Genomic DNA, 24,825 nt, shown 5'->3' on the forward strand with positions numbered 1-24,825 from the left:
ACTGAATGGTGGATAAATGCACTAATTTACCAGGGTTTTATATAAAGGTGGGCACCAATGCTAACACTACTGCCTGTTTTATTTTGAAAGAAAGTGACCAAATGTTTGTGAGGTGCCTAATCCTGCATATATCCATTTGGCAGAGCACACCACCAGATCAGGTTACTTGGGCCTGTTTCTAGATCCTTCCATCTAGTTGGGTTTACTTGCTAATCTGCTCAGGTTGCAGCAGTTCTGGGAATGCATGGAAGGAGAATGGGACAGGCACATGGACCTTTGAAGTCAAACAGATGCACTTTGTGACCCAAGTTCTGAGAGGGTAGAGGGGGAACCAAGATTGTGATTTTGCCCAAGTAAATGGGAAGGTAGACACAAGATTCTTTTGTGAGTTTGGTGGCAGAGCAAGAGAAGGGAATAGGAGGGAATGAGTGAAGTTTAAGAAGATTACAGGCAGTCCTTGCACTTACAGCGGGTTACGTTCTTGGAAAAGATGCTGTAAATCAAATCGATGCAAGTCAAATCTGATTTTCCCATAGAAACGATGTTATAATAGAGGGTTATGTTCCTGACCAAGGGCCGATGCCCAACTTTTTACAGAAATGACCATAAACACCATATTTAAATCAACTATTTAATTTTATTTAATCAGAAGGTGAAGGAACACCTTCACCAGGGTGGACTGGATACTGAATATACTGAAATACTGAATACTGTATATAACTAAGCACTAAGCACATCAGGAAGCAGACTGAATATAACTAAGCACTAAGCACTAATCACCAAGCACTAAGCACATCAGAATAGATCAAAGAATACAACTTAGAAGAATACCAGAAACTTATGGAAGTAGGAGCATGCTGGAGCACATGAAGAAGCAGACTGACGTACAGTGCCGTAAGCATGAGGATCCAGAGCCATAAGTAATAATGTGGGCATAAATGTCAGCGCATTGCAAGTGCAGATCGCCACAAGTCAGAACGACGTAAGTCGAGGACTGCCTGTATATTGCTAATTCTTCCCCTGACCACGGACAGTTTATCCACTTACTAAGTTTTATTTTACTGTTTTTCTTATCAGAGAATGTGATTTTGCCAATCAGAAAATTGTTTAATATCAGCTCTTTATGTACCATATTTCACGGTATATCAGGTGACATGGTGTATAGGTTGACCCACAGCTTTCCAATTGGAAAGGTAAAGATTTTCATAGGCGTGGTATACAACTTGGGGCCAGGCTCAGCTGCTGCAGCCCCATCCCCTGCGAGTAGTGCTGCCAGTGCCGCTCACAAAGGATGGGGCCACACCAGCTGAGCCCAGCTGAGCCCATCCCTATCGCCATTCCCATCTCTGCCTTCTTCCCCAACCCCTGTAAGTAGCGCCGAGCTCAGTGCCATTCACAGGGGATGGGGACAGGGACAGGCTTGGTGCTGGACTGGCAGCACTGCTTGCAGGGGATAGGGCTACTCCAGTTGAGTACTGAACCCAGCCCTGTCCCCGTCCCCTTCCCTGTCCCCTGTGAGCAACACTGTGCTCATCAATGTTCACAGGGGATGGGGCCAGACTCAGCACTTGGCTGGCGTGGCCGCATCCACTGCAAACAGTGTCAGAATGGTGTATAAGTTGAGTTTGATTTTTCATACACAAAAATTGACCTTCAAAACCTGACTTACACACCGTGAAATATTGTAAAAATGAAGGTATAAAAATATCAGATATCTGCATGGTTTTTTTTATTTAGTGTTTGATTAATTTAGCTATTTTCCCCTGTGTGTTGTATAATGTAGATGTGGGACTGTTTCTTATATTTATTTTAAACAAGCTTTTTAGCTATAAAGAAATCTTTAAGACATTTGATTTGCCAAATGCCAACCAAGATAAGGATTAATGTCTGTACAAAAGCCCACCACAGAATATTGCTGTTGGTTTGTTCACTTGTCAGTCGAAAGTATTCTTCACGTTGCTGTTGAGAACAGAGAAAATGCATATTATCTTTTAAAATAATATACGTACTTCATACTTATACCTATGTATTCTCTCCCCATAGGCTAGAGAAAATAAGCAAGTCTTATACAATGTTTCATTCATTTACCTTCTTTTTTTTTAACCTGAGAAATTGGTAGTTACCATAGTTTAGTTGGAGTAGAGTTGGAGTAGCCATGATAACATTTTGTTAATATTTTTATGATAACATTTTGTTAATATTTTTTATTGGACCAACTGAATAGATGGAAGAGATATTAGACAAGCTTTGGGGCACAACATTGCTCTTCTTCAGCTTACAGTGCAGTTTTTAGTTATTGCAGGATAAGAACAGGAGCACAAACAGTTATAACAGCTGGCAGTACTGTATGTTAGGTCCCTATCCCTTTTGATCCATGCTAATGTGTTTGTTCAACTATACCCTTAAATACCTAAGCCTCTATCCCTTTTCTCTCCTGGAATTTCACACCCAGCAGCTTTGTATGACCTGGACCTTTTGCAGGTACCAGATTGAAGTATCTTACATATGCCCTGCACTCTCATTATTGCAGAGCCCATAATCTGCATGAATGTCATCAGGATCAAGTTCTAAATATTTTATTGGGCTTCCTTACTTACTTTCTGCTATATCTTAAAGCATTTTTCTAGGAGGACAAATCAGAACAAACTATAAAAGTCCAGTCCTATTCAATTTAACAAGTTATACGTGTTGTAGGCACAAAGACTTCAATAAATATAGAATGCATTCCTACATTGCAATCTCTCTCTGAGGGATGTGTTCTTTTGATAGATGCATATACACTCTGATTCTACAAAAGTTCATGTATGTGAAGTTACTCAAACCTGTGTTTTCAGCATTGGGACTTATGCAGTAGAGTAATGGGGAGGAGTGGGGGTAACCAGGGCAGCAGCCCAGGTTCTGACATGGGGTAATGAGTGCAAAAATAACAGCTGCTACTACTGAGAGCTGACTGCAGCCTGGCAGCCACTGGATTCTCAAATTAGCTTTATAAACATTGCAACTTGTATTATATATTTATAGCTAGATTTTTAAAGTATTTTTACATCACATAGGTAAGTGGCTCCCATCACAACCCAGACATAAGCAATGAAAAACAGCTGCCCTTCCTTGGTACCCCCCCCTTTGTGAGCAAAGGGGTGCAGAAGACACAGAGTGGGCATAAGCATTGAGTAGACTGAGTGGGGAAATCAACTGCCACCACAGGATCCAGAGGGCTGCAGTGGCACAATTATGCCTGCCCCCCACTCTTTGATTCCTGATCCACCCAAACGTTAAAGCCAACTTCCTAGGAGGCGGAGTGGCATTTCTACTCAGGCAGTGGTAAAGCAGGTCAACTGACTTCATGACTCTTTATAATCTACCTAATTCCTGGTAATCTCTCTTCACAGATGTTAACAATCCTTTCTCCTCTTTAATGGTCTGGATGTTCCATTAATCAAGCTATTTTTTCTTCTACAATTTCGCTGTCTGTTAGCCATTCCTGGTAATCTCTCTTTCCTGTTTCAAAGCTCTGCAGACTGTTTTTAGTTCTAGTTAAAAACCTAAACTCAGGTGTGGTAATTTTAGCTCAGGTGTACATTAACTCGGGTGTAGAAGTGAGTAAAAGTGAAGTGCTGTATGTACTGGATGCACTAGATTTTGTATTATGAATCAGAATAAGAGGTGTACACTTAATGACTACAGGATTAATAAAACATACTTTTTTATTATTTCTGCCTAGTTTGTAGTGCTTTGTTAAACCTAATTTATAATCTAGTGAATTAGTGAACACTATATAATAGTGTTATATTTAGTTTTGCTTTGATCTTAAACTGAATAATATAGTTCTGGGCCACTGCATATTAGGAAATCTTCTGGTTTCTCATTAACTGCAGAAAAATACAGGTGTCAAACCCCATTTTTCAAAATCCTAGATCTGCCCATAGTCACCAGAGAGAAGGAGATGAGGAGGGGAGAAATGACTGTGAGGCAAACCATCCCTTCCTTGATTTCTGCTTAGGATGATACATCACCATCCCATGCTCTGGGATGTTCAATCTTATTTCATATGTTTAATCCTATATTCTAAATGTTTAATCTTGTTTGTCTGAAAATAATGCAAGGATCTGTTGGGTTCTTTGAGGTAAAAAGTAGAAGCAGATGGAAGGATTTTGCTCTTTCTTTCCAAAACAAATTCACCTCTGGCGTGGAGAATTAATTATTAATTCAGAGCTTTCATACTGTATTTTACTTTACAGCTTCAGAGTGTTTGACCAGCAGTTATTAATACATATCTTAAATTTTAATTCGTGCTGTAAATAATAGGACCAATTTGGCTAAGAATTAATAGTGTTTTAATGTAATTTGGTTTTTACATTAAACAATACATTTGTAAAAAATACCAATAGTATGTCATATAACATAAATCCAGATTCTTATCTGCATTTTTCTGTCTTATTTCTGTTAGGGAATATACATACCCTCTGATAGTTTTGTTCTTTGGATATGTGATGAATTTGCTCAATTAGATGTTCAACTCTAAAGTTAGCTTCATTAACTTTGTCCTTGGCTTGAGCAATGACTTCATCAATAAGATGCTCTCCAACTCTAATGTCCAAATGGATACGCTATGAACACAATTAAAAACACTATTATTCCATTGATTTATAATCTTCACATTTTAGAAAGTTCTTAACAAACAAAATGAGGGAAAAAAATGTAAACTTCCCTCTAAAATCATATTTTTACTTATATATAAGTGTGCTTACTAAAAAGAGAATCAGACCTAGCATTTAAAATTCAAGTGATACATCTTTAAATTAAGTATTCACATGTTCTTACACCTTCCAGTTAGCAAGTGCTAACTTTAAGGAATGTAAAGTTGTTGTTAAAGTTAGCACATGTTGCCAGAAGTTGCATGCTTGGACTTAAAATCCTCTGTAACATGCACAGGTCTCACCTGCAGCAAGAGGGCTGGTGAACAGGAGCATGGCTAAGAACTGACAAGTCATCTGTGTGCCTGCCCTGCTTGCTGTCTGTATAGCATCAACACCCCTCCCACCCTATTGCATGTGCAAGTGTACACACACACTCACCATGTCCCCGAACTTGCCTTTGGCCCCAAAGCGGCACAACTGGGGCACCGGGGCAGTAACGACAGTGTACCACCACACAAGCGGCAATGGGAGTGTGTGTGCATGTTGCTGCAGCCACTGGCAGCAGAGGTGAGGAGGGCTCTCTGCCATCCCATGTTGTCAGAGATGCACCCCTCTGCCTCCCATAATAGATTATGTTTAGAATCTATTTACATTTATATTGAAATGTAATTTATAGATTTATAATACTATGATAAATTATATGATATAATTTACTTGCCATGGAATTTTCAAACATTATACAGTATATGCCTCTCTGACAATTAGTGGTGAGGGGTGGGGCTGCTAGGAAATGTCTCAGAAATCAGTTCTTTGTGCCATGACCAAGCCACAAAAATTGCATGTCAAACTGCAAATTAAGTAGACCCCTACTAATAGATAAGTAATGTTTTGCAACAGCATTTGTGTTAACTAATCCTTCCCCATATGACTATTTTTATCAAATGGGTTGTTCATCCTATGGATCAGGGCCTTGAAGTATTAAATATTCAAAGTGCTGTACTAGTATTAGTACCAGTTTTAAATTAGCTGTGGCATGACTCCTTGAAAATGAAAAGAAAGTCTTTCATCATGTTAATTCTCACTTTATCTTGTTCATACCCTAAGAAACAGCATGTATTGGATAAAGAGTCATCTGCCACCTTCAAGGTATGCCATTAAAACCAGATTATTTTAGGTATAAGCAGTGAGTGAGTACAGTAAAAATAATGCAGGATGTTCTGTGTGAGGTTGTGGGAGGAGACCTTGAATTCAGAAGATTAAAAGGTTTACTTGTGTGGAACTGCTTGCCAGATCTGAGGTTAATACTGAACATATGAATTCAGTGACATATTTCCATAATCCCTTCACTCTTGCAATTAATTGTGCTCCAACAGTTCTGCACTATATGCACAGTTGTCCCACAGTTATTTCAAACCTGGCAGTTTAGTTGATATAAATGTTATCATGAAATAAAACATTTAAGCTGTTTGCTTACCAGTTTACTTCCACCAAAGGAAATAAGCCTTGTGGAGTTAGACTGCAAACAAATACTATGCTCTCCAGATATATGGGATGTAAAGGAGAATCTTCCCTGTGGTCCATACAGTTTTGACAGCAATACCTATAATGTAAGTATTAAGCAAATTTGGTATTCATTTTTGTCTTATGGACAGCAGTATAAAGAATTTTATTTTATTTAAGCTTCTGAAGACATTGGGTTAACCTGAATTTCAGATGTGATTCAGAGAAGGAAAAGCAGAATAACCTATATCTAAGCTGAAGGTAGAAAACCCATGTACAGTACAGTGCATTAAGGCTGTAATTTTCAAAAACACGTTAAAAGTTTGGTTTCTAAGGCCTTATTTAGGCATATCAATAAATGGCTTCACTTTCAAAAACACAGAGCACTCAGTGGCAATGCAGGTAATTGCTGTGAATTGCTGCTGGCTGCATCTTACTTAACTTGCTTTTGGAGGGAGGGACTAATTTTGGATAATCATTATTTTTCCAAATACAGCTCCTTACTTTGCTATGTGGCTTCAGTAGTCAATGTGCAATCTTTTATTCTAAAATGTTTTCTCAACAGGTTTTGAATATTGTATGAAGACAAGTTTTTTCCAAATCCAACAGTAATGTAAACAGATTAATCCAAGATTTAAAAATCAGGCTTCTATATCCATAGTTAGGTACATAAATAAAATATTTGATTGCAAACTCTTGTATAACCTGTTGCTGCTATCATTTTTACTGACAACCAATATATACCTAGCCCTTTTGAACACCAAACTATTCAAACTGCTTAAGGGTTTGGAAGCCTTAATTTTAGACTGTTTTTTAATATTGTCCGTTTCTTTTTGATAGTAGAAGTTTGAAGCACCAAGGGTCAGTACAAAAATCTGTAAAACCTTTCATAAGTAACACTTTTACCTCCTCAGTAGGAGTTGTGATGGTCACATACATTCCCAAGCCAGGAGCAGATTCAAGAAATGTTTGTTCATTTATATCCCATTTTTGTACCATGTAACTCCCTGTGTGGTAGACAATAGATACAAATCTGTTAAGTACAAATATTAGTCTACTATGTAGCTTTATGTTTTTTATTTCAAACCAAGTTACTATGTACATGCAAAACAAAATTAATTATGACATTTCATACACCTAATTACAATCTTTCCAGTTCAATGCATAATGTTGCAGAATAAAAAGGGATATACTTTTTGGTGCCCTCCTTTCCATCTTCTAATTCACAGTGTTTCATAGCAGGTATATGTATTAGAAAATCATAGGTAAATATTTTAAGTTTTAAGCAAATTGATAATTAGATAGCAACATCTACCCACCAATTACCAAGGTTTCACTTGGAATGTCTTCTATTATACATTTCTCCTCTCTTTCCCCAGAGTGAAAATAAAAAGGCTGTGAAAGAGCAATCCAGAAGCAAAAAAGAAATCCTATCAGTTGGTTCTTCATGATTTTGATATACTCTAATTGTTCTTCTTTTGGAAAGAATTAGTTGCAAGTGATTATAGCCCCTTCCTTGTTTGGTGTCTAATCAGTGTGATGGGGTTTTTTTTTGTGGGGAGGGAGAGGGGAGGGCAGGAAGAATGTGAGAAAAGACAGCTGGTAGTTACACATATATAAATAACTGCAGCATGTTCTACAGAATGTGATAACAAGAGAGAGATTATTTGTAAAGTCTTTCCTAGCATGAAAGCATCAAACATATTATTTTGCAGGAATACAAGAATAAAAGATTGGAAGAGATCTCTTGGGATCTCCTTATTACAGGTGACTACATCATATCATCCTTTCATAAACTTGTCAAGTTCCAGCTTAACCCTTAGTTAACTCTTTTTGCCCTTGCTATTCTCACTGAAAGACTGTTTCAGAGTCTTCTCTGATTAAATAGAAAGCTACTTTCTAGCCTATATTTGCTCACGGCCAGTTTATATCTTGTTATTCTTAAGCCAGCTCAGAAGTACTAGGTATATGAAATGCTTTGAGAGTTAAATATACATAAACAATATCAACTATTGAGAACAGTGGGTTTGAAGCTACACATGTGCTTCAATGTGCAGTAGCCTATTTTACTGTGCATTAGTGTGTTACAGCAAAAACCGTGCTAATGCACTAATGAACAGTAAAATTAGGCTACTGAGCATTAAGCATCACTTAAAAAGCAAGTGCTTTCACTACTGAGCATTAGAGTAGCATAACGCGTATTTGGTTAGTACCTCACATTAGAGGTACTAAATTTAATGCTCAGTAGCAAAAGCACATTAATGAACATATAGACACATGCAGTGATTGTCAACTGGGGTACCACAGCACCCTTGATGCTGTAAAATCTTTTGAAGGGTTGGTTCTGTGCAGTATTAGCACTGACAGGTGTGCAGGCACCTACACACGATTCACAAGATAAACCCAGAGATTTCAAATAGATATCCATATTATCAATAACATTCTGACCTGTTGTGGTTTTTCTGAGTTCTTTGCAATAGTAGAATTGCTGCATTATTTTTCCATAGTAAAAAAATGAATGGAAACTAAGAGGTGGCATTTTCTCCAGGGTGCCTTGAGTCTAACAAGTGGTACCTTGAGTCTAGAACTGTTGAGAAAAACACTAATTTAAAAGGACTAAAGGGAATACAAAGGGGAAACTGCAATACAATACAGTACAAAGGGGAAACAAAAAAATAAAATAACCTGAAATACTAAAATATTTAAACATTAATAGAAAGATATATAGAAGACATTTTTCCTAATAATATTTGAACTGTTTCTGATAATGTATATTTTATCCTCTAAAAAAGTAACTATCATACAACCCAAGGAACTATATATTTTCATATAGTTATATTTTGGTCCATGCTGTCATGATTATATTCTGGTTGCCTCATAAATATACCATCAGTTAATATAAATGTGGTGGGCTTGCCTATCTTTGCCCGGTTCCTTGGGCTTAGAGATTGCCAAAGCAATTGGTGGGGCAAACCCACCAATCAGAGACCAGCAGGGGAGGAGCATTGGGAGGACTCTGCCCTGCCACTACATTGGGGCAAGGCAAGGAGCGGACCTAATTGAAGACTGTGCTTCACCTCCCCCTGATTGGCCAGTCTTCAATCTTGGGGCAGAGCCCCAAAAGGATATATAAGGAGCTGAGTGCACAGCATGCAGAGGAAATGAGGAGGATGGAGAAGAAAGAAAAAGCCGGGGCTGAGGAAGAGCTGGGAAAGAGCTACCCAGGAGGTGTTTCCAGTTACCCTGAAGAGCCAAAAGACTCCACTGTTGGACAGAAGTGGCAGGCAGCTGCGTCCCCAAACCATCATCATGAGACAGCACAGTGAGCTGGCAGGCATCACTGCACAGAGGGTCTTCTAGGGACTGGGACCTTGGGAGCCACTCGAGGTGGTTCAGGTCTCCAATGCAGGCACAAGGCTGAATGGTGCAGGCATCACTAAACAGAGGGTCTGAGAGGGACCTGGACCTTGGGAGCTGCTCGAGGTGGCTTGGGTTTCCAACCCCAGCATGAGGCCAGCACTGGTGCAGACGCTGCTGCATGGTGAGCCGCTGTCAGGCCAAGGGCCCTTGGAAAGGGCAGGGGCAATTCAGGCCACATTCCCTGCTGCCAGGTGCGAGGGCCTGTGGGCTGCACAGGCTCCACAGTGCGGTAGGCCTGTACTGGAGCCCCAGCCCTGGGCATGCATGAGGCAGCCTGCTGAGAAGGCCAAGCTATCCAGATGTGTGAACAAGCCATGCACCCAATGCGGGGACTGAGACAGAGCACCCACTGTAGGAGCTGTCATAACCCAAGGGTATGATTTTGTGTGTGCTTCGGCACTGCAGAATTATTTCCCGCCACGAGGAGCTTTCTTTGCATGGTGCAATTCTCAGTTGCATGGAGAAAACCCCGGTGCAAAGGAGTTCCCGCCACTCGCATGCAAATTTGTGTCCCACTATTGACTGTTTCTAAATTATTCCCACGTGGCGGCTAGTGATTGGCCTGCTAGCCATATAAGACGCTTGAGCGGTTTCCACCCATGTTGGAGGAGGAGGACTTCACATCCATCTCGTGAAGAACTCTAAGCGCTGCGGAGCCTAACGAACCCAGCAAGAAGGATATAGAGGCCTGATCAACCTCTAGCCTCTCCCCGTCACCGAAACGCTATCCCTCGACGAACCCCTTCCCTGCACACTCAGTCCACGGAGCCTAACAAGCTTTGTGTGTGTGTATCCAGAGCTCTGCCCGAGTTATTTCAAGAGGCTCGAGTTTTCTACGGGTCTTGTTTGTACAAGTTTTGTAACTGCAACTTAAGCAAAGTTTTCTTCTGCCTGCACCGTGACCATCTACGGTGTAAGTAAAATAATCTTTAATCAACCGCTACGTGTCCGTGCCTAATTCTAGTTCGTCGTGCCTGCTTTCCCCGACCCACGTGTCAGGGCTGCTGGCCACAGCCCTCTGCGCGCCCCCGAAAGCCTCGGACCGCTCCCGGCCCGCACAGGAGCCACTTGCTTAGCTGTGGACAAAACACCGGGAACCCTTGCTGGACCCTACTCGCTGGGAAGCGTGAGTTCTTGGGCAAGGGGTTTCCCACCAGGGAGGGACACAGGGACACAGTGGATAGCCCCATCAGAGGGGGTTTATGCTAGAGAGAGAGAGAGACTCCTCTAGAAGGGGGTGTGGGGGGCGGTATTTGGGATTTTGGAGTGTTTATTAATTGCTTGCTGCATCTTATATTTTGGAACGTTTATTAACTGTTTATTGTGCTTTATATTTTGGGGTGCTTACCCATCAATTGTTGGGACATACTTTCCCTCTGGGGATCCATGGGTGAGGTATCTTTCATGAGTCTTAGGGACTGCTGTTTTGTTATTTGCTGACTTGAATATATTATATGTAAATATTTATCTTTATCACCTATTCAGTTTATTCTATTCCCTCCCCTTTTATTCTGCACCTGAATAAGCCATGTACATAGTTAAGATATTGTGACCTGGTCTTCCTCTACAGAGACACCGGTAAGGGGAAGCTATGAGTAAGCTGCAGTTTCCATCTCCAGCATGTATGCCCTGCTGACCCTCCCCTTCTGTTGGAGAGGGGAGTACACACTCTGGTAAACCCGGGTTACATAAACAGAGCTTATGTTGCTACATAAATAAAGGGACCAAGAATTTTAGAATTTAGAAGGAAAAAATCTGTTTGTGTTACAGATCAACAATAGGACCAACAACTGTGGAGTACATGTTTTCTGAGTTTGTATGCTTTGCTACGTCCTTGTGACTTTTGAAAGTTACTTGTGTGATTTTGGTAACCCTCTGGGAAGCCAAACAATCCCAATGTGTGAGGTTTTAAAAATTAATTTAGTAAAGATGCTTCAGTCACCAATAAGAATGCTACCATGACCAGAATGTAGTGTGCAATATTCACACCAGTCAGTGTTACTGGTATATAAAATTACAATTAAGCTATATACAGAAAGAACCAATTTAGGTTCTTTAGATTACTGTACACTGCTGTTCAGCTCAGCTAGTTTCCTCAGGGACAGCAACACGGTAGCAGAGCTTCCGGCAACTGAACTAGCTTCTTCCAAGCCCAGGTATCTTTGCACAGTATTTGTGTGATATCAACATTACTTCAAGGGACTAAAAATGCCTATTTTCCAGGAAAGTAAGACTTTCCATCTGCTATATAGAATAATTCCAAGGAATTTAATTTTTTCCAGAGAAATTAAGAATATTGGCATGCTACCACATGAGTGAATGAAGAAAATATCACAGAGCCCCATCCACCGCCCAATGAAATCAGCTGAATGATTCCCATTAAATTCTGGAGTAGACTTTACTATTCACAAATGAAGTGACAGCAAGGCTTCTCTAGGTAGGCTGGGAAAAAATGTTGGACTTTTTCTATTCCTAAGTATTCCAGGCATCTTCTGTTTGTTCAGCATTTTCATGTCTGGCATAAAGGAAAGTTCTTTGTTTTGAGGGCCAATTGTCTTGTCAATTCATTTCTATAGATTCTTATCCTGTGCTCATAACTGTAGCCTGTATGTGCTTGCTTGCCTGTAATGCAATAAGCAACACGTCAAACAACTATTTCATGTATCTTTTCTCCTCCTTTCCCTAGAAGGAGACATGCACATAGAAGAGTGTTCAGTTTGGGGTTTTAAAATGTGTATATATACACTCACTGTTATAGGTTTATATAAGAAGTCAAGGTCAAAGAAATTCACTTTGTGTTTAGAATGGGAAGTGGTGAGGTCTGTGATAGTCTTTAGTTCTTACACAAGTTCATTCCACAGACTTGGGCCAGCCATAAAGAAACTTCTGTTTTCTGTGCACACAAGCTTTATCTTTCTTGTATGAAGCCTAGTTGTGCCAGAGAACCAAAGTTTTCCACCATAAGTCTTCATTCCAGAAATTTTGTCAGTCTTTTTGATACCTATGATCCAAGGTATTGAAGAGTCAGCATGCTGAGCAGGCAGTAACCTAGAGCTAGCCAATAGGAAATGATCAGAAAATGGTGTTTCTAAAATCCTGCCTCCTGTTCAAGGAACAAGAGACCTAGATTCAATTTTTCTCTCAGCCTGGGGTGTTTAAACCAATATCCTGCACCACCCAATGAAGCATTTCAACCAGTAGACAACAACGGGCTATATAATGTGAAAAACATAAACCAAGTCTTGGGAACAGAACCGAGGCCTTCCTTCCACTCAGGTAAAATTCCTTAACACCCAGCAACAATGTAGTCATATTCCGTCTTGACTTCCTCTCTCTGGCCTATTGAATCTTGCATGCTTTTATATGCAGTGATACAGCTTCAACAGCGTTGTGGAGAGTACCTAAGTGAAAAAATGTCTATAGCCTGGTGCTTAACACCCTTTCCAGATTGGTGGGAGATATATGTTTTAACCCTCCTTATACTGAGGACAGAATTTAATCCTGATCTCCTATTTCCTGGATGAGTGGTGCCACTATCTCCAATGTTTTAAAACAGGGGAGACCAACCAGCAGCATGAGTGCTATAAGTGGCACAGGCAACCTCTGTGTGTGGTGTGTGGCATGTCATATGCATGGGGCAAGAAGCAGAAAGCAGAACAGCTGATTGGGCTGGGGAAGAAGATCAGAGTGGCCAAAAAAGTTGTGTTAAATGATCTAGTTTTAAATGATCTAGTCCAGGTCTTTAAATCTATCCAGCCTCAGGTTTGCCTAGGCTTGATGCATTCCAGAATGAACAGCAGCCCCACACTGAAGCTCTGTATTAGGTGCCTAACTCCAGAAAGGGACAGATTTCAGACACCTCCCTGTCTGAAACATCTCCTGTTGGTTAGCTCTGAGTGGCTTCCCCCTTAGGATGCAAGATGTCTGGATACCGTTTTAAGGAACCCATACATTGTATAGGGATATTAGATGCTTAATGCAGGGTTCTGATATCTCTCCAAAGACCTGACCCCTAAAAATCTAGCCATTACATCATCTATCTTTTAGGTACCAAAGTTCTTTTCTTTGGATATTGTCTGAGGGTAGTTCTGGTCATGCACAGAAACAGAACACTAGAGTTAAGTGGAGTTACAATCAAACAGGATTAGCCAGATCAGATCATAGTTTGGACTTGCATCTCAGTTCCATCTAGGTACTTAACTCTTTTATTGGGTCTAGCCTTTGACCTGTGGAGGAGTCAAAATTCTAGACCCAGTCCTGGCCAGCATTAGGGGGTCATATGGGAAGCAACATCTGCCCTTGCAGTAATACAGCAATTTCTTGGAACAGGATGGCTCAGTGAGATGGGGTAACAGGAAATGAAAATTAAGGGAGTAGAAGATGGAAAGAATCAGGATACAGAGAAGCAAAAAGTATACTTCATGTAGTTGCTTCAATAAATGTTCAAGATTTTTTGATGCCATAATAATGGAGGTGATATTGTGTAAATACCTACATAACTGGATCAAAAAGAAAAGAAAACAGAAAATAAGGAAAAGCTACTATAAATAGATAATGAAAAGAATGGGAAAGGAGGGCAGATGAACTAAGCACAGAACATGGAAAAAGCTAATACACAAGATTATTTTTTCTAAAATAAGTGTGTGTAAGAGAAGGTGAAATAATAAAAATATAGACACAAAGAGCTTGGAAAAATAGATGTGACAATAAGTGAAATGGGAAGAGAACAGTAAGGAGGCATGTTAGAATCTGAAGAATATGAGACGGCTAGAAAAATGGTTAGAAATTGTTTTATATATTTATCCTATTTTCAGGACTTACCAGGATCCTTCTGAGTCTTATAAAAGTATAAAACTTAAAAGTTTCTACTGATAAAAAGAAAGCCATGAGCCCCCCTTGGTGCACAATAATGGTTTTTATAGCTGTCATGTTTCAGAAGAAATGCACCCTACCCAAGACTATTTCTTTGTTACCTGCACCTGTAGTGTATAGTGGATGTGAAAACACACAACTCACAGAAAAGTTATCTTCTGAACTTTTATAGTTCAAAATGCTTTTCCAATTTTATAAACAAACACTATAAAACAAAGACCAGTTCTGTCTTTTTTTTTTTTACAACCATTTAGGTAACTGAATAATTAAACTTGCTGTCTAGAACAGTTCCTGGAATATTATGTTTTGCAATGTCAGGCATAATACAATTTTGCTTTATTTAAAAAACACATCTATAATGTTCGTTTCCCCTCCCCAAGGTTTGTAACAGGTTCTCCATCAGTATTCACAATTAAGCTTTTATGGCTGAATGGTTTTTTAGGCATCAAAAACAACAAAACAAACAAAAACACCCCAAAAAACAAAACTTCCTGCTCTCCATGTATAAGATGACACAATTACCCAAACCATACTACATCATCTGGTTACTCTGATTTATACAAGAGTTTTCTGAAGGAGTGTGCTAAAATAAACATGATTACAAAGAAGTCAACATAAATGCCAATAAATTATAATAAAACATAATTTAAAGCAACATAATTAGCATTATAGGTATAAATAAACAATTAAAAATCCTAATATTTAAAAGAGAGATTGTGTTATTTTACATTTTCTTTTCAAAAGATTTTTTTGACATAAGTGAACTTCATGTAATATGTTCAAAAATCTTCCTTTCCGCCACTAGAGGGTACTGCAAGAATTTACACAGTATTTATAGGAAGGATTTTTTTTTCTTTTTTTGGTCTGTAAATGATAGAGTACAGTTGACATACTAAAATGTTGGAATCTAAAAAAAGTCTTAATTTCAAACAAAAGAATACATCATTCAGTCTAAGAAACCTTTTCAGTAAAATAGTAGAACATACCTGAATTATGAGGAATATTCACTGAGATGTAGTATACATTCAGCTAAATCTATCCTACATTTAAATTATCTAAAGTATTATCTGTTTGGGTTTTTTTAATTCCATTGGAAAGGAGATTTCAGACACAATTTTCTGGTTCACATTCTGCTGCTTCATCCAAGTTTGGACAGGGACTTCCATTATTGGCTGGTTGAAGAAGTATGAAACGAGTTCTGATTTTTGTCCCTGGCTTTCCACAACGACCTCTGCAAAGACCCCAGGAAGACCACAGAGAAACCTCACAATCCAGTGGTGTTTCTGGAACATAACCAATAAAGATATGAGTTGATAAAATGTGTGCTTAAGACAAACAGCTGCCAAACATGAAATTATTATCAAATTTTCCTTTCTTATACAAAAATAAGGCCAGTGTTTGTTCTGATACATTAAAAACTTACTATTGGTTATATTGCAGATGTTATTAATAATGAACTACTTATATATACAGAACTAAAATGATTTGAATTTTACATTCCTTTAATAAAAGCCATATGTTGTCTAGTAAATAAAAAGCATCTGTTTTGGCTCCTGAATATGCAGATATGATTATTCCAGTCTAGAGGTTGTTTGAGGTACTGCACTGGATATAGTATTATACTTATTTAATTGAAAATTTTAAATATCCCTGCCTTAGAATAGCAAGCTTAAAATGAGCATACTCTGAAAACAGCACTGCATTTTACTGTCATGTTCACAACTTATTTGCCTTTCCTTGGCTTACCAGGATTAAAGTTCATATCTAGTTCTTTTATACTATTTGGCACTGTTCGTTGCCTGAATAGTCTTCCTATAGTTTTCATATCAACTTCTATTGAACTGCTTTTCCATTCTTCATGAATAAAGAAAATTTTATTTTGGCTAAATCTTCCTGAATTTATTTTTTACAAGGAAGAGGTAAAGAGTCTTGTATATACAAACACTTCCCGTTGTTAATAAAATATACTTTATAACTAAAAGCTTTTTAAGACTAAAAGCTTTTTAATGCATTTTTAATTAACTGCAACCAAATGAATAAGAAACTCTGTAAAATAATTTTGATAACTTATAACTACATTATAAATACTGCAAAGAAAAATGCAGCAACCCATTCCCTGACAGAGTGGATGAAAACATAGCTTTGAGGCACCTCGCCTAAGCAAACTGCCTACAGAGCTGTACTGTGTACTGAAGACTTCTATGGGATGTCAGGGGACAAATGGCTGGTAGAGGGAATTCATGGGCAGTTGAACAGCTTTATGGTGTGATGACTGTGTGGCTGTCTTGAATAAAATGCTGCTTTTCTAAAGCTCCTCCTCACAGTGGCGGTGCACCATGGTCTACCCTAATCATGGATCTCCATAGTCCTGAAGAGGATAAGGGCATGATTTCACTTGTGGCAATTAAATTTTTCCTTTTATACCAGGAATCAGTTTCTTACATTGGAGACGTTAGTGGCTGATAAACTGGGCACATCTGACTAGTAACATCCAATAAATGTTGTGCTTACAAAGGATTGCTTAAATGGAATATGTGCTGCTCTAATTTTACATCGTCTCTGGTCCTGTTCACATTTTAGGAGGCTCAACACATTATTTTTAATAAAAACAAACAAACCATATGCATGCATTTTGGCTAAACATTAACTATCTCGTTACATGCATTAAGAGGTAGTTAGCTATGTTGGTCTGAAACCAGGCAAAAGGTAGAGCAGGGTGATACCTTCAAAACCAGTTGGTTCAGAAATACATGACCTTCCTCATCAGATGCTATGAATGGACTTGCAAAGTCCCTAAGGAGCTACCCTGCCCTTCCTTCTGCATTATGTGTATTGAAAATGTATTATATAACCAGGTGAAGTCTGGTACTATTTTAAAAAGTGGGGGCCAACCTTTCTGGCAGGCATGCCACAAATTAGCCCGGCACCCTCTCCAAGTGCCACTCTGATCCCCTTCTCATGCCCAGTCTGCTGCTCTGCTTTCTGCTCCCTACCAGATTTGTTGCTTTGCTTTCTGCCCTCTCTGCCACTGCACTGCCTGTCTCCTTTCTGATCTGTCATGTGCCACACAGAGAGGCTGCCCTTACTACTTGTGTCATGACACAGGTTAGCCACCCCTGATTTAAAGCATCCAAAACAGACGCCCAATTCTGGAATACTTGGTGGGCTGGTTAAGCGTGTTAATTCAGAAGCTTAATTTAGAATGCTAGTCTAGCAATTGTTTCATATTTATGAGGGAAATTATATGAAATAAATATTTTTTTAAGAACCCTTTAGTAGATGGCTTCCTACTTGGGATAGAATCAACCAATATATTTTAGGGTAGAGAGCTGAGCCACAAGAGCAAAGGTACCATACATCATGCATTTCTCCCAAAGATGAATAAAAAGGCCCCAATTCAGAAAGCCTTTAAGCATGTTCTTTAAGCCTATCCCTAATCATGAAAGCACCCTTCCTGAGTTGAGGAAAAAATAAGTAATTCTCTCTCAAATGTTACAGGAAATGGGGATTACTCCAAATGTTTGTAGACAAGCTTCTTTGGATAGATGTGATATCTTTTATTAGACCAACTAAACAACTGAAAAAATTGTTCTTTGCAGGCTTTTGGGCACAAACGACCGTCAGGCATAGAGAGAATCTACACCTGAAGCAGGCTGTTTGTGCCAGAAAGCTTGCAAAGAACAATTTTTCCAATTATTTAGTTGGTCTAATAAAAAAGATATCACATCTACCCAAAGAACCTTGTCTGCCTATGTCCTCAGACCAACACGGCTACAACCAACAACTCCAAATGTTTGTGCCACTCTGGTAGAATGGCACATGATCAGCTCCTGTTTACTAATCATAATACATTTAACAGAATATTCTAACTCAGGTACAAATCTATTCATACATATTTGCCATCCGTTACTTAACTGTGAAGAGGGTGACTTTTTGAGTAGCTCACATCGTAGTCTAAGCTCCTAGCACAGAGCTGGGAGAATTAAATCCTTAATTTGAGTCTGAAGAAATTGATATGTGTTTAAAACACGGCTGCTGCTACATGGAAGCTCAGGGGCATAGCCCACTGTTCTTCCCCGTTCAGTTTTATGCCCTGAAGTCCTTCTCTTACTCATAACTGTCCCTCCTTGTGATCCGTTCCGAAAGTCACCACACAGGTGTGTACAGTATACTGGCAAGGGTACTTTGCCATCTGCCCATTTTCTTCTGTTCAGAGAGCGATTTTGAGCCTTGAAAGTTGTCTATAAAACAGACTTGATACCATGATCTAAACTTTTTTTACATTAGCACTAGCTCTTACTGACAGTCAGTCCTGGGGTGGGACAAGTTTGTTTGGAATTAAAACTTGGCTCCATTTGAGCATTTCAGTAAAAGTCTGACATTTTTTATCAAGTATCTTGTTCTGTAGATGTCAGCTGCCATCATAATTATGTCCCAGTCGGTTAGATGAACTTTGTCTTTTATTTCACATCATTACCAATATGGTTTCTTAACAAGATGAAAACAGGCATGACAGTTCCTTTGTGCCATTCTCATGTAAAAACTAAGGAGCATGTGTTTTAAAATCTGCACAGGATTTGGGGAGTTGCAATTCTGACAGAGTATCCCTTCTTCAACATATGCCTGGCAGCTCTGTATACATTTTCTAGTTTGAATCAGCTGTGCTATGGACCTAATTCAAACCTGTGGACATGAATAGTCTCTTCCTCCACTTTTTTCAGGCACCCTCTTCTGATAGTAACTTCTTTCTCATTCTCAGATGTAGTCTCTGTTTCCTGTCATAAATGGCCCAGTTCTTATGGTGCTTATTCTAATGTTATGCTGGTGCATTGCTATTTACTTCATAGGAATTATTGCTGATATATACAGGGATAAGTTCTAGCAGACCCAGAAATCATAGGAATAGTAAGTGCTGTCACACAGAAAAGGATTACAGAGAAAAGTATGGAATGTCTCTTCTTTGGTTTCAACCCATTTCCATGTCACAATCCTATATGTAAGAGAAAGAGTTGCCACTATGAGGAGATAGAATATTTTGCTAATTTGTGTTTCTCTATCAAATGGCCTTCCCAGTTGCATGCATTTTCTGCAGGTTTGTTTCTTTCCTTGCTTCATAGTGAATGGGGACAAAAGCACCTAACTTATCCAAATACTATCCACTTACCTGAGACTGAATCATCTATTTCATTGCCTTTTCTATTCAGTTTAGAAACAGGAACACCCCGTTGATTTTTCTTAAGTTTCACCAGGGTTACACGAGCAATCGGTGGCAAATTTTTTAACTTGGGATAATAAAACGAGTTTGCTGGATGACTTGGAGAGGAACAAGTGATCTATGAAATTAAAAAAAAAAGAAGTTTAGAGAAATAGTGTTACCATGTTATTAGGAAGAAGAGAATTTTAAAACTAATTTTCATGTCTTATTAATACTTCTTGGCGAGTAACATTCATTCAGGGGTATTCAGCCCTTATGTACTCCAAACTCACAAACCAGCTAATTTCTTATCATTAACATAATCTCCTAGTCCAGGAGTAGGCAACCCCTGGCATGAGTGCCAGAGGGTGGCATGCAAAAGCATTTTGCTTGACACATGCGCCTCGGAGCAGATGGCAAGGAAGGGGGCATGGGCTGCGCTGGCACAACAAAGATCAAGCCCCTTGCAGTTCCCCAGCCACCCGTCCCTGGCATGCCAACATCTTACAAATGGAAGCTGCAGGTGTTTTTGGCACTGCACAAAAACAATGCCAACCCCTGCCCTAGTCCCTTGTGGAAAGGACTGAAGGATTGGCATTACCCAAGAAACAGTGGCACTTGTAAAGGAGGGAGGCAGAGGTTGAAGGAAGAGACCAGGGGAGTACAAGACTATCAACTGGAAATGGTGGGTGGTGCTATGCCTGATGGGGAACTTCTATACAGGAAGTCTGAAGAGCTGCATTTCCGGTTCTGTGCCCATTTTCCTGCTGCCACTAATACTACTTTGATCCAGGACTGTGAAGTTGTTGTTTGGGTGCTGACCATTTTACGGTGTGGGGTTGAGCTACTGTTCCTCCCTACCATTAAAATGCTTCCTGAAGAGAGTAGTATGAAGTAGATGGTGTGTAGAGTAGGCTAAGAAGAGGTGAAAAAAGAAGAGGTCAGTAGCAGCAGAGAAATGCTTGAGCAAAGCTGTCCTTCCTTTCCCAAACTGAGATTCCCTACCACAGATAAGTGTCTAGCACAACGAGTACACTGGGTCTTCCCTGCTTTATTTTATGAAAGCATGAAAACCAATTAAATATTATGTATAGGACTATGCAGTTCATCCGGTATAAGGGATCACCCACAAGAATTTTTGCTTCTCATATTTCCTAGACCATCACAACAACAAGCTCACCTCAACACCATTAAACATTTATTTGTTCTACAGCAATTATTTAAAAATGAGTGTACAAATGTATTATGATCCCAGATACAAAAATTAATTTAATGAAATGGCTTTGCAAAACAAATGCTAAGTGATATCACCATGGAGTTGCTACCTATGTCACAAGTCCAAATACAGCCCCAGAATTCCCAAATACTGAAATAATTTATTCAAGAAAAAATGTATATCCTGCAATTCCAAGACAAGTTTTACTTTAAGAAAAGAAATCATATATCATTTTGGTAGGGCATAATTCAGCATATAGAAGCAACAGATATGAACTTACCTCTGTAACAGTGTCCTGGGGAATAGTGGCAAAATTTGGTGAGGAAAATGTGAAGCCACTGTCGGTTCCAGCATCATATGGAAAAAGATCTACTGATACTTCTTCTTTCCACCGATTTCCTTCACATAGATTTAGACTGTCTATCCCCACAAACCAATCAGGGCTTGGCACAATTCGTACAACAAATGAAACCTATAGATTAAAATAAAAACTTAATTAAAAAAACTGACAAAGCATGTCTTGTCCTTGTGTCGTCAAGCCTGGGAGTCTCAGAATTGACCCCTTAGGTGACAGTGTTTAGGATCATACTTTTTTTTAGCGTTTCTAAAAGGAAATATGCCAGTGAGTTTTTTTAGTATTGAATTTGCTTAGAGTTCCTTAAACTGGTGGATTCTATTAGCAAGTCTTTGGCTTTCTTGTGTATTTGGCATTTTGCCTGTCACTGGTAGAAAATAAACCAGTCAGAGCCCCTTAAAATGAAAATGTAAAACACTTACTAACTGATGCCTTGAATGAACTTCTAATTCAGTAGATGTTTCTCCTGTACCAGTAGAAACAGCAGGAGCGGAGAAGATCCCATGTACACTTTGGATTCTTTCCCCAGCTTCCTCTATTTCCTTCATTAAAACCCATGCTTCACCTTTTTCAGCAAAATCACGTATGCCATTGCTGGCATATTCATTCTTTTTCCACATGTTGTAGTCAGAACTATGGGTGACACCTAATGAAGGGAATACATTGTGCACTGTAAAAGTCTGCTTTAGATTGTCTTAATTCCTGCAGTTTTTCTGTTTTTATTCTGAGGTGGAACAATATGCGTATCAACATTCAGAATATGCTAAAATATTTAACCTATTACTGTTTACTTCGGCTGTAGCCAATTGGAAACAGAAGTCAACTGGAAACAGCTGTAGATTTTTGTAAGCGTTCTGGATACGGCAAGTCCTGTAAATTATGTTTTATTTCTAAAGCTGCTTTAGTTCTTACTTATCCTTTATTAAAAGAAAATATGAACAAAAATTCAATGTCTATTTTTACTTACCTAGCACTGATGACCACTGGGCTGGAGGCCTATACAGGGGATACTGCTTAGGGAAAGCAGTCTGACTCCATTTCCCTGTAAAGACTACGCTGTATTTAGCAAGCTCCTCTGCTGTGCAAATAGACTCATCACCCACAGGCAGACAGCTGGCACAGCCCAGAATTGTTAAAAGCAGTGTCCAGATAACTTTACAGGAGCTGTAGACAAGCATCAGCTTTTCCATTTCCTTACACATGGAAAGAAGAAATATGTTAGCCTTATTAGTCACTATAGATTCAAAACCGAGTAACTATAACCAATGAAATTTAAGACAGCATAGGTTTTGAGCAAAAAACAAAATACACATCTAAAACATTAAAAAACTTATTGCTCCCAAGAACATTATTATAAAATTTCCAGATTTGAAGTTTCCATACAGTATGCTACAAATCTGTAATTCTACCTCCTACAAGTGTTTCTAATGGGAAAAAATAAAAATAAGTCGAACTTGTTCACGGTAATACATTTGAAGAAATCTGTTTCTTATTTTCTTTTAAAATCTTATTAGAATCACATCTTGAATTAATTAGACTAGCAAATGTTTCTGTGGAAAACATTAATGGTATATTTATTCTTTTAAAGATTAAATTGCATGTGACTTTGCCAAGAGACATGATTTATTTTAAATTTGTGTTCTAAAAATTCTGCTTCATGGCACAACATTTAAAGTCAAATACTTTTCAAACTTAATTAATTGCTTTGCTGTCACATTTTGTACAAAAAACATTTGAAAATTAACATAGTCATTGCAAATACTCTTGCATCAGACTGTTAAACTCAAGCAGTTGCTTAAAATAATAACTTTTAAAACTTGCTTTTACATGCTTTTGTCCTTTGAGAAAAATTTGTGAACATATTTGAAACACTAATAGCTGTATAATACATTCATTTATTAAAAGAGTTGTGAATACTCACTAAATATTTCCTCTGGAGCACTGATAGGATAAGAGCACCTGCTTTTGCTGGCAGCTGAGCTGTTCTGCAAGAGGACAGTAGGAGTCTTGCTATTTATGCCTGAAGAGGGTCCCTTTGGTCCAACAATTATTGTAACATTTAGACTTTCCAATTTAAAAAAACGCATGTCATACTCTTGCTTACAGTTTTTGGATGCACTGTCGGAGTCTCTGTATGCCAGTTGGTTCAGGCTCTTTTTAGGAAACTGTGATGCCAAGTAGGCAAAGCGTGCTTTTTAGAAGTACCTTAGCTTATTACCAAGTTTTGTGGTAACTGTACTTTGGTCTTATTAATGCCTTTAAGCAACACAAATAAATGGGTTCCAACACTGAAGTAGCTTTGGTGGATCTGCTTTGAATGAAAAGCATGTTTTCTTGTAAGTTTTATTGTCTGACAGATGCTGCCTCCAAACATTTAGAGAGATCTCTCACTGTTATACAGCATATGTGCATTTTCAACTAAGAAGGTAGAAGCAGCTAAGGAAGTCAAGAGAAAGAAAGTAAAAATAGGAAGTCACACACACTCACCCAGATCGTGTCTCCGAGAAATATGAATTAATTTTAAACAGTACAGTGTATGTGTTTGCATTCTACAGTCCTGTACACTGTATAATGAAAGGGCTCTGTAACTTTGTGGTTTATTTGGAAATAGTGGGTTTTGGAAACTGAGATTTTTTTTAGCTCTTTGCTCTTCAGAGTAAAAATGGTAGGTAAAATCTTTTTAATAGAGTTAAATGTATTTTGTAGTAAAGTAGATATATTCGCATCACTAGAAGTATTTTTTTTTCATATTTTTTTGTGAACAGATATATTGTGGTGCATTTTAATTCTTTTCCCACAACCTTTCCAAATGCCCATAGGGAAAGACGGCTTTGTGGCATGTCAGTAAAGTTAACAAAACCTCGTGTGGCTGATCAAGAAAGGGAGTTCAAGAGTCAAGAATACAACATGAAGAATGTCTTGTGAAGAGTCCCTCCTATTTAGATTCTGGGATTTTCTACCCAAGCATTTTCACTGATCGTGAATGTAATGTTATAGTAAGAGGAAGAAGTAAGCAATTTTATGGTCGTAACCTCCCCAACCACTATAAAGACACATGTTGTGCTCTGCATCTACATTCCAGGAAGAGCTGGAAGACAGCAAGCTTTGACTTAATGGTGCTCCTAAACAAAGGACAGGCTGTCCCTCCCACAGAAAATCCACAGAAGAGGGCACGCTAGGAAAAAAGATCTATCTGGATAGATTTAAGGAATATCACTGGACTCTAGCGTGCTATGTGCATGCCCATTCACTTTCCTCCACCCTCTTGTAGCAACTTTGGCTGCTCTCCAGGAATATAGATGCTACCATGTGGATGGACTTTGATGAAAAGTTAACACATGTGAACATTTTTTTCAGTTTATCACGAAGTCCATTTGGGAATGATAAATGCATCACACAACTCTCTTCCTTCACATGTAGGCTTACCATTGATGGCAAGCGTCTCAGAGGAAACTTCCACATGAGAACTGCAGACACCAATGGGAAAGCTTCCAGCTACCATTTAAACCTCTTCTAGACTGGGATTTTCATTAAAGGATGCCATTAAGTCAATATTTTAGCCATGTTTTTTTGTTTGTGTCAGTGTTTGTTACCTTCACAGTTACTGAGTTAAACCTTCAAATGCCAAACC

General features: G+C 38.8%; 2 protein-coding genes across 2 annotated transcripts; both read right to left on the reverse strand.

Moving 5' to 3' along the window:
- Positions 1 to 617: 617 nt before the first annotated feature.
- LOC102566616 (transmembrane emp24 domain-containing protein 11) lies at positions 618 to 12,249 on the reverse strand. Its single transcript, XM_006267648.3, has 5 exons — positions 7,457 to 12,249; positions 7,044 to 7,144; positions 6,112 to 6,237; positions 4,461 to 4,607; positions 618 to 1,959 (listed from the first exon to the last, which is right to left on the reverse strand). The coding sequence occupies exons 1-5, from the start codon at positions 7,584 to 7,586 to the stop codon at positions 1,810 to 1,812; spliced, it is 654 nt and encodes a 217-aa protein (XP_006267710.1). The 5' UTR covers positions 7,587 to 12,249; the 3' UTR covers positions 618 to 1,809.
- A 2,331-nt stretch (positions 12,250 to 14,580) lies between these two features.
- On the reverse strand, positions 14,581 to 23,290 carry SPON2 (spondin 2). Its single transcript, XM_006267647.4, has 6 exons — positions 23,116 to 23,290; positions 22,162 to 22,387; positions 21,617 to 21,840; positions 21,120 to 21,311; positions 19,594 to 19,762; positions 14,581 to 15,712 (listed from the first exon to the last, which is right to left on the reverse strand). Exons 2-6 carry the CDS (start codon positions 22,382 to 22,384, stop codon positions 15,534 to 15,536), a joined length of 987 nt encoding a protein of 328 aa, XP_006267709.1. The 5' UTR covers positions 22,385 to 22,387; positions 23,116 to 23,290; the 3' UTR covers positions 14,581 to 15,533.
- Positions 23,291 to 24,825: the final 1,535 nt, after the last annotated feature.

Source organism: Alligator mississippiensis, chromosome 2, assembly GCF_030867095.1.
Source record: "Alligator mississippiensis isolate rAllMis1 chromosome 2, rAllMis1, whole genome shotgun sequence".
In the NCBI taxonomy this organism is placed as follows: domain Eukaryota; kingdom Metazoa; phylum Chordata; order Crocodylia; family Alligatoridae; genus Alligator; species Alligator mississippiensis.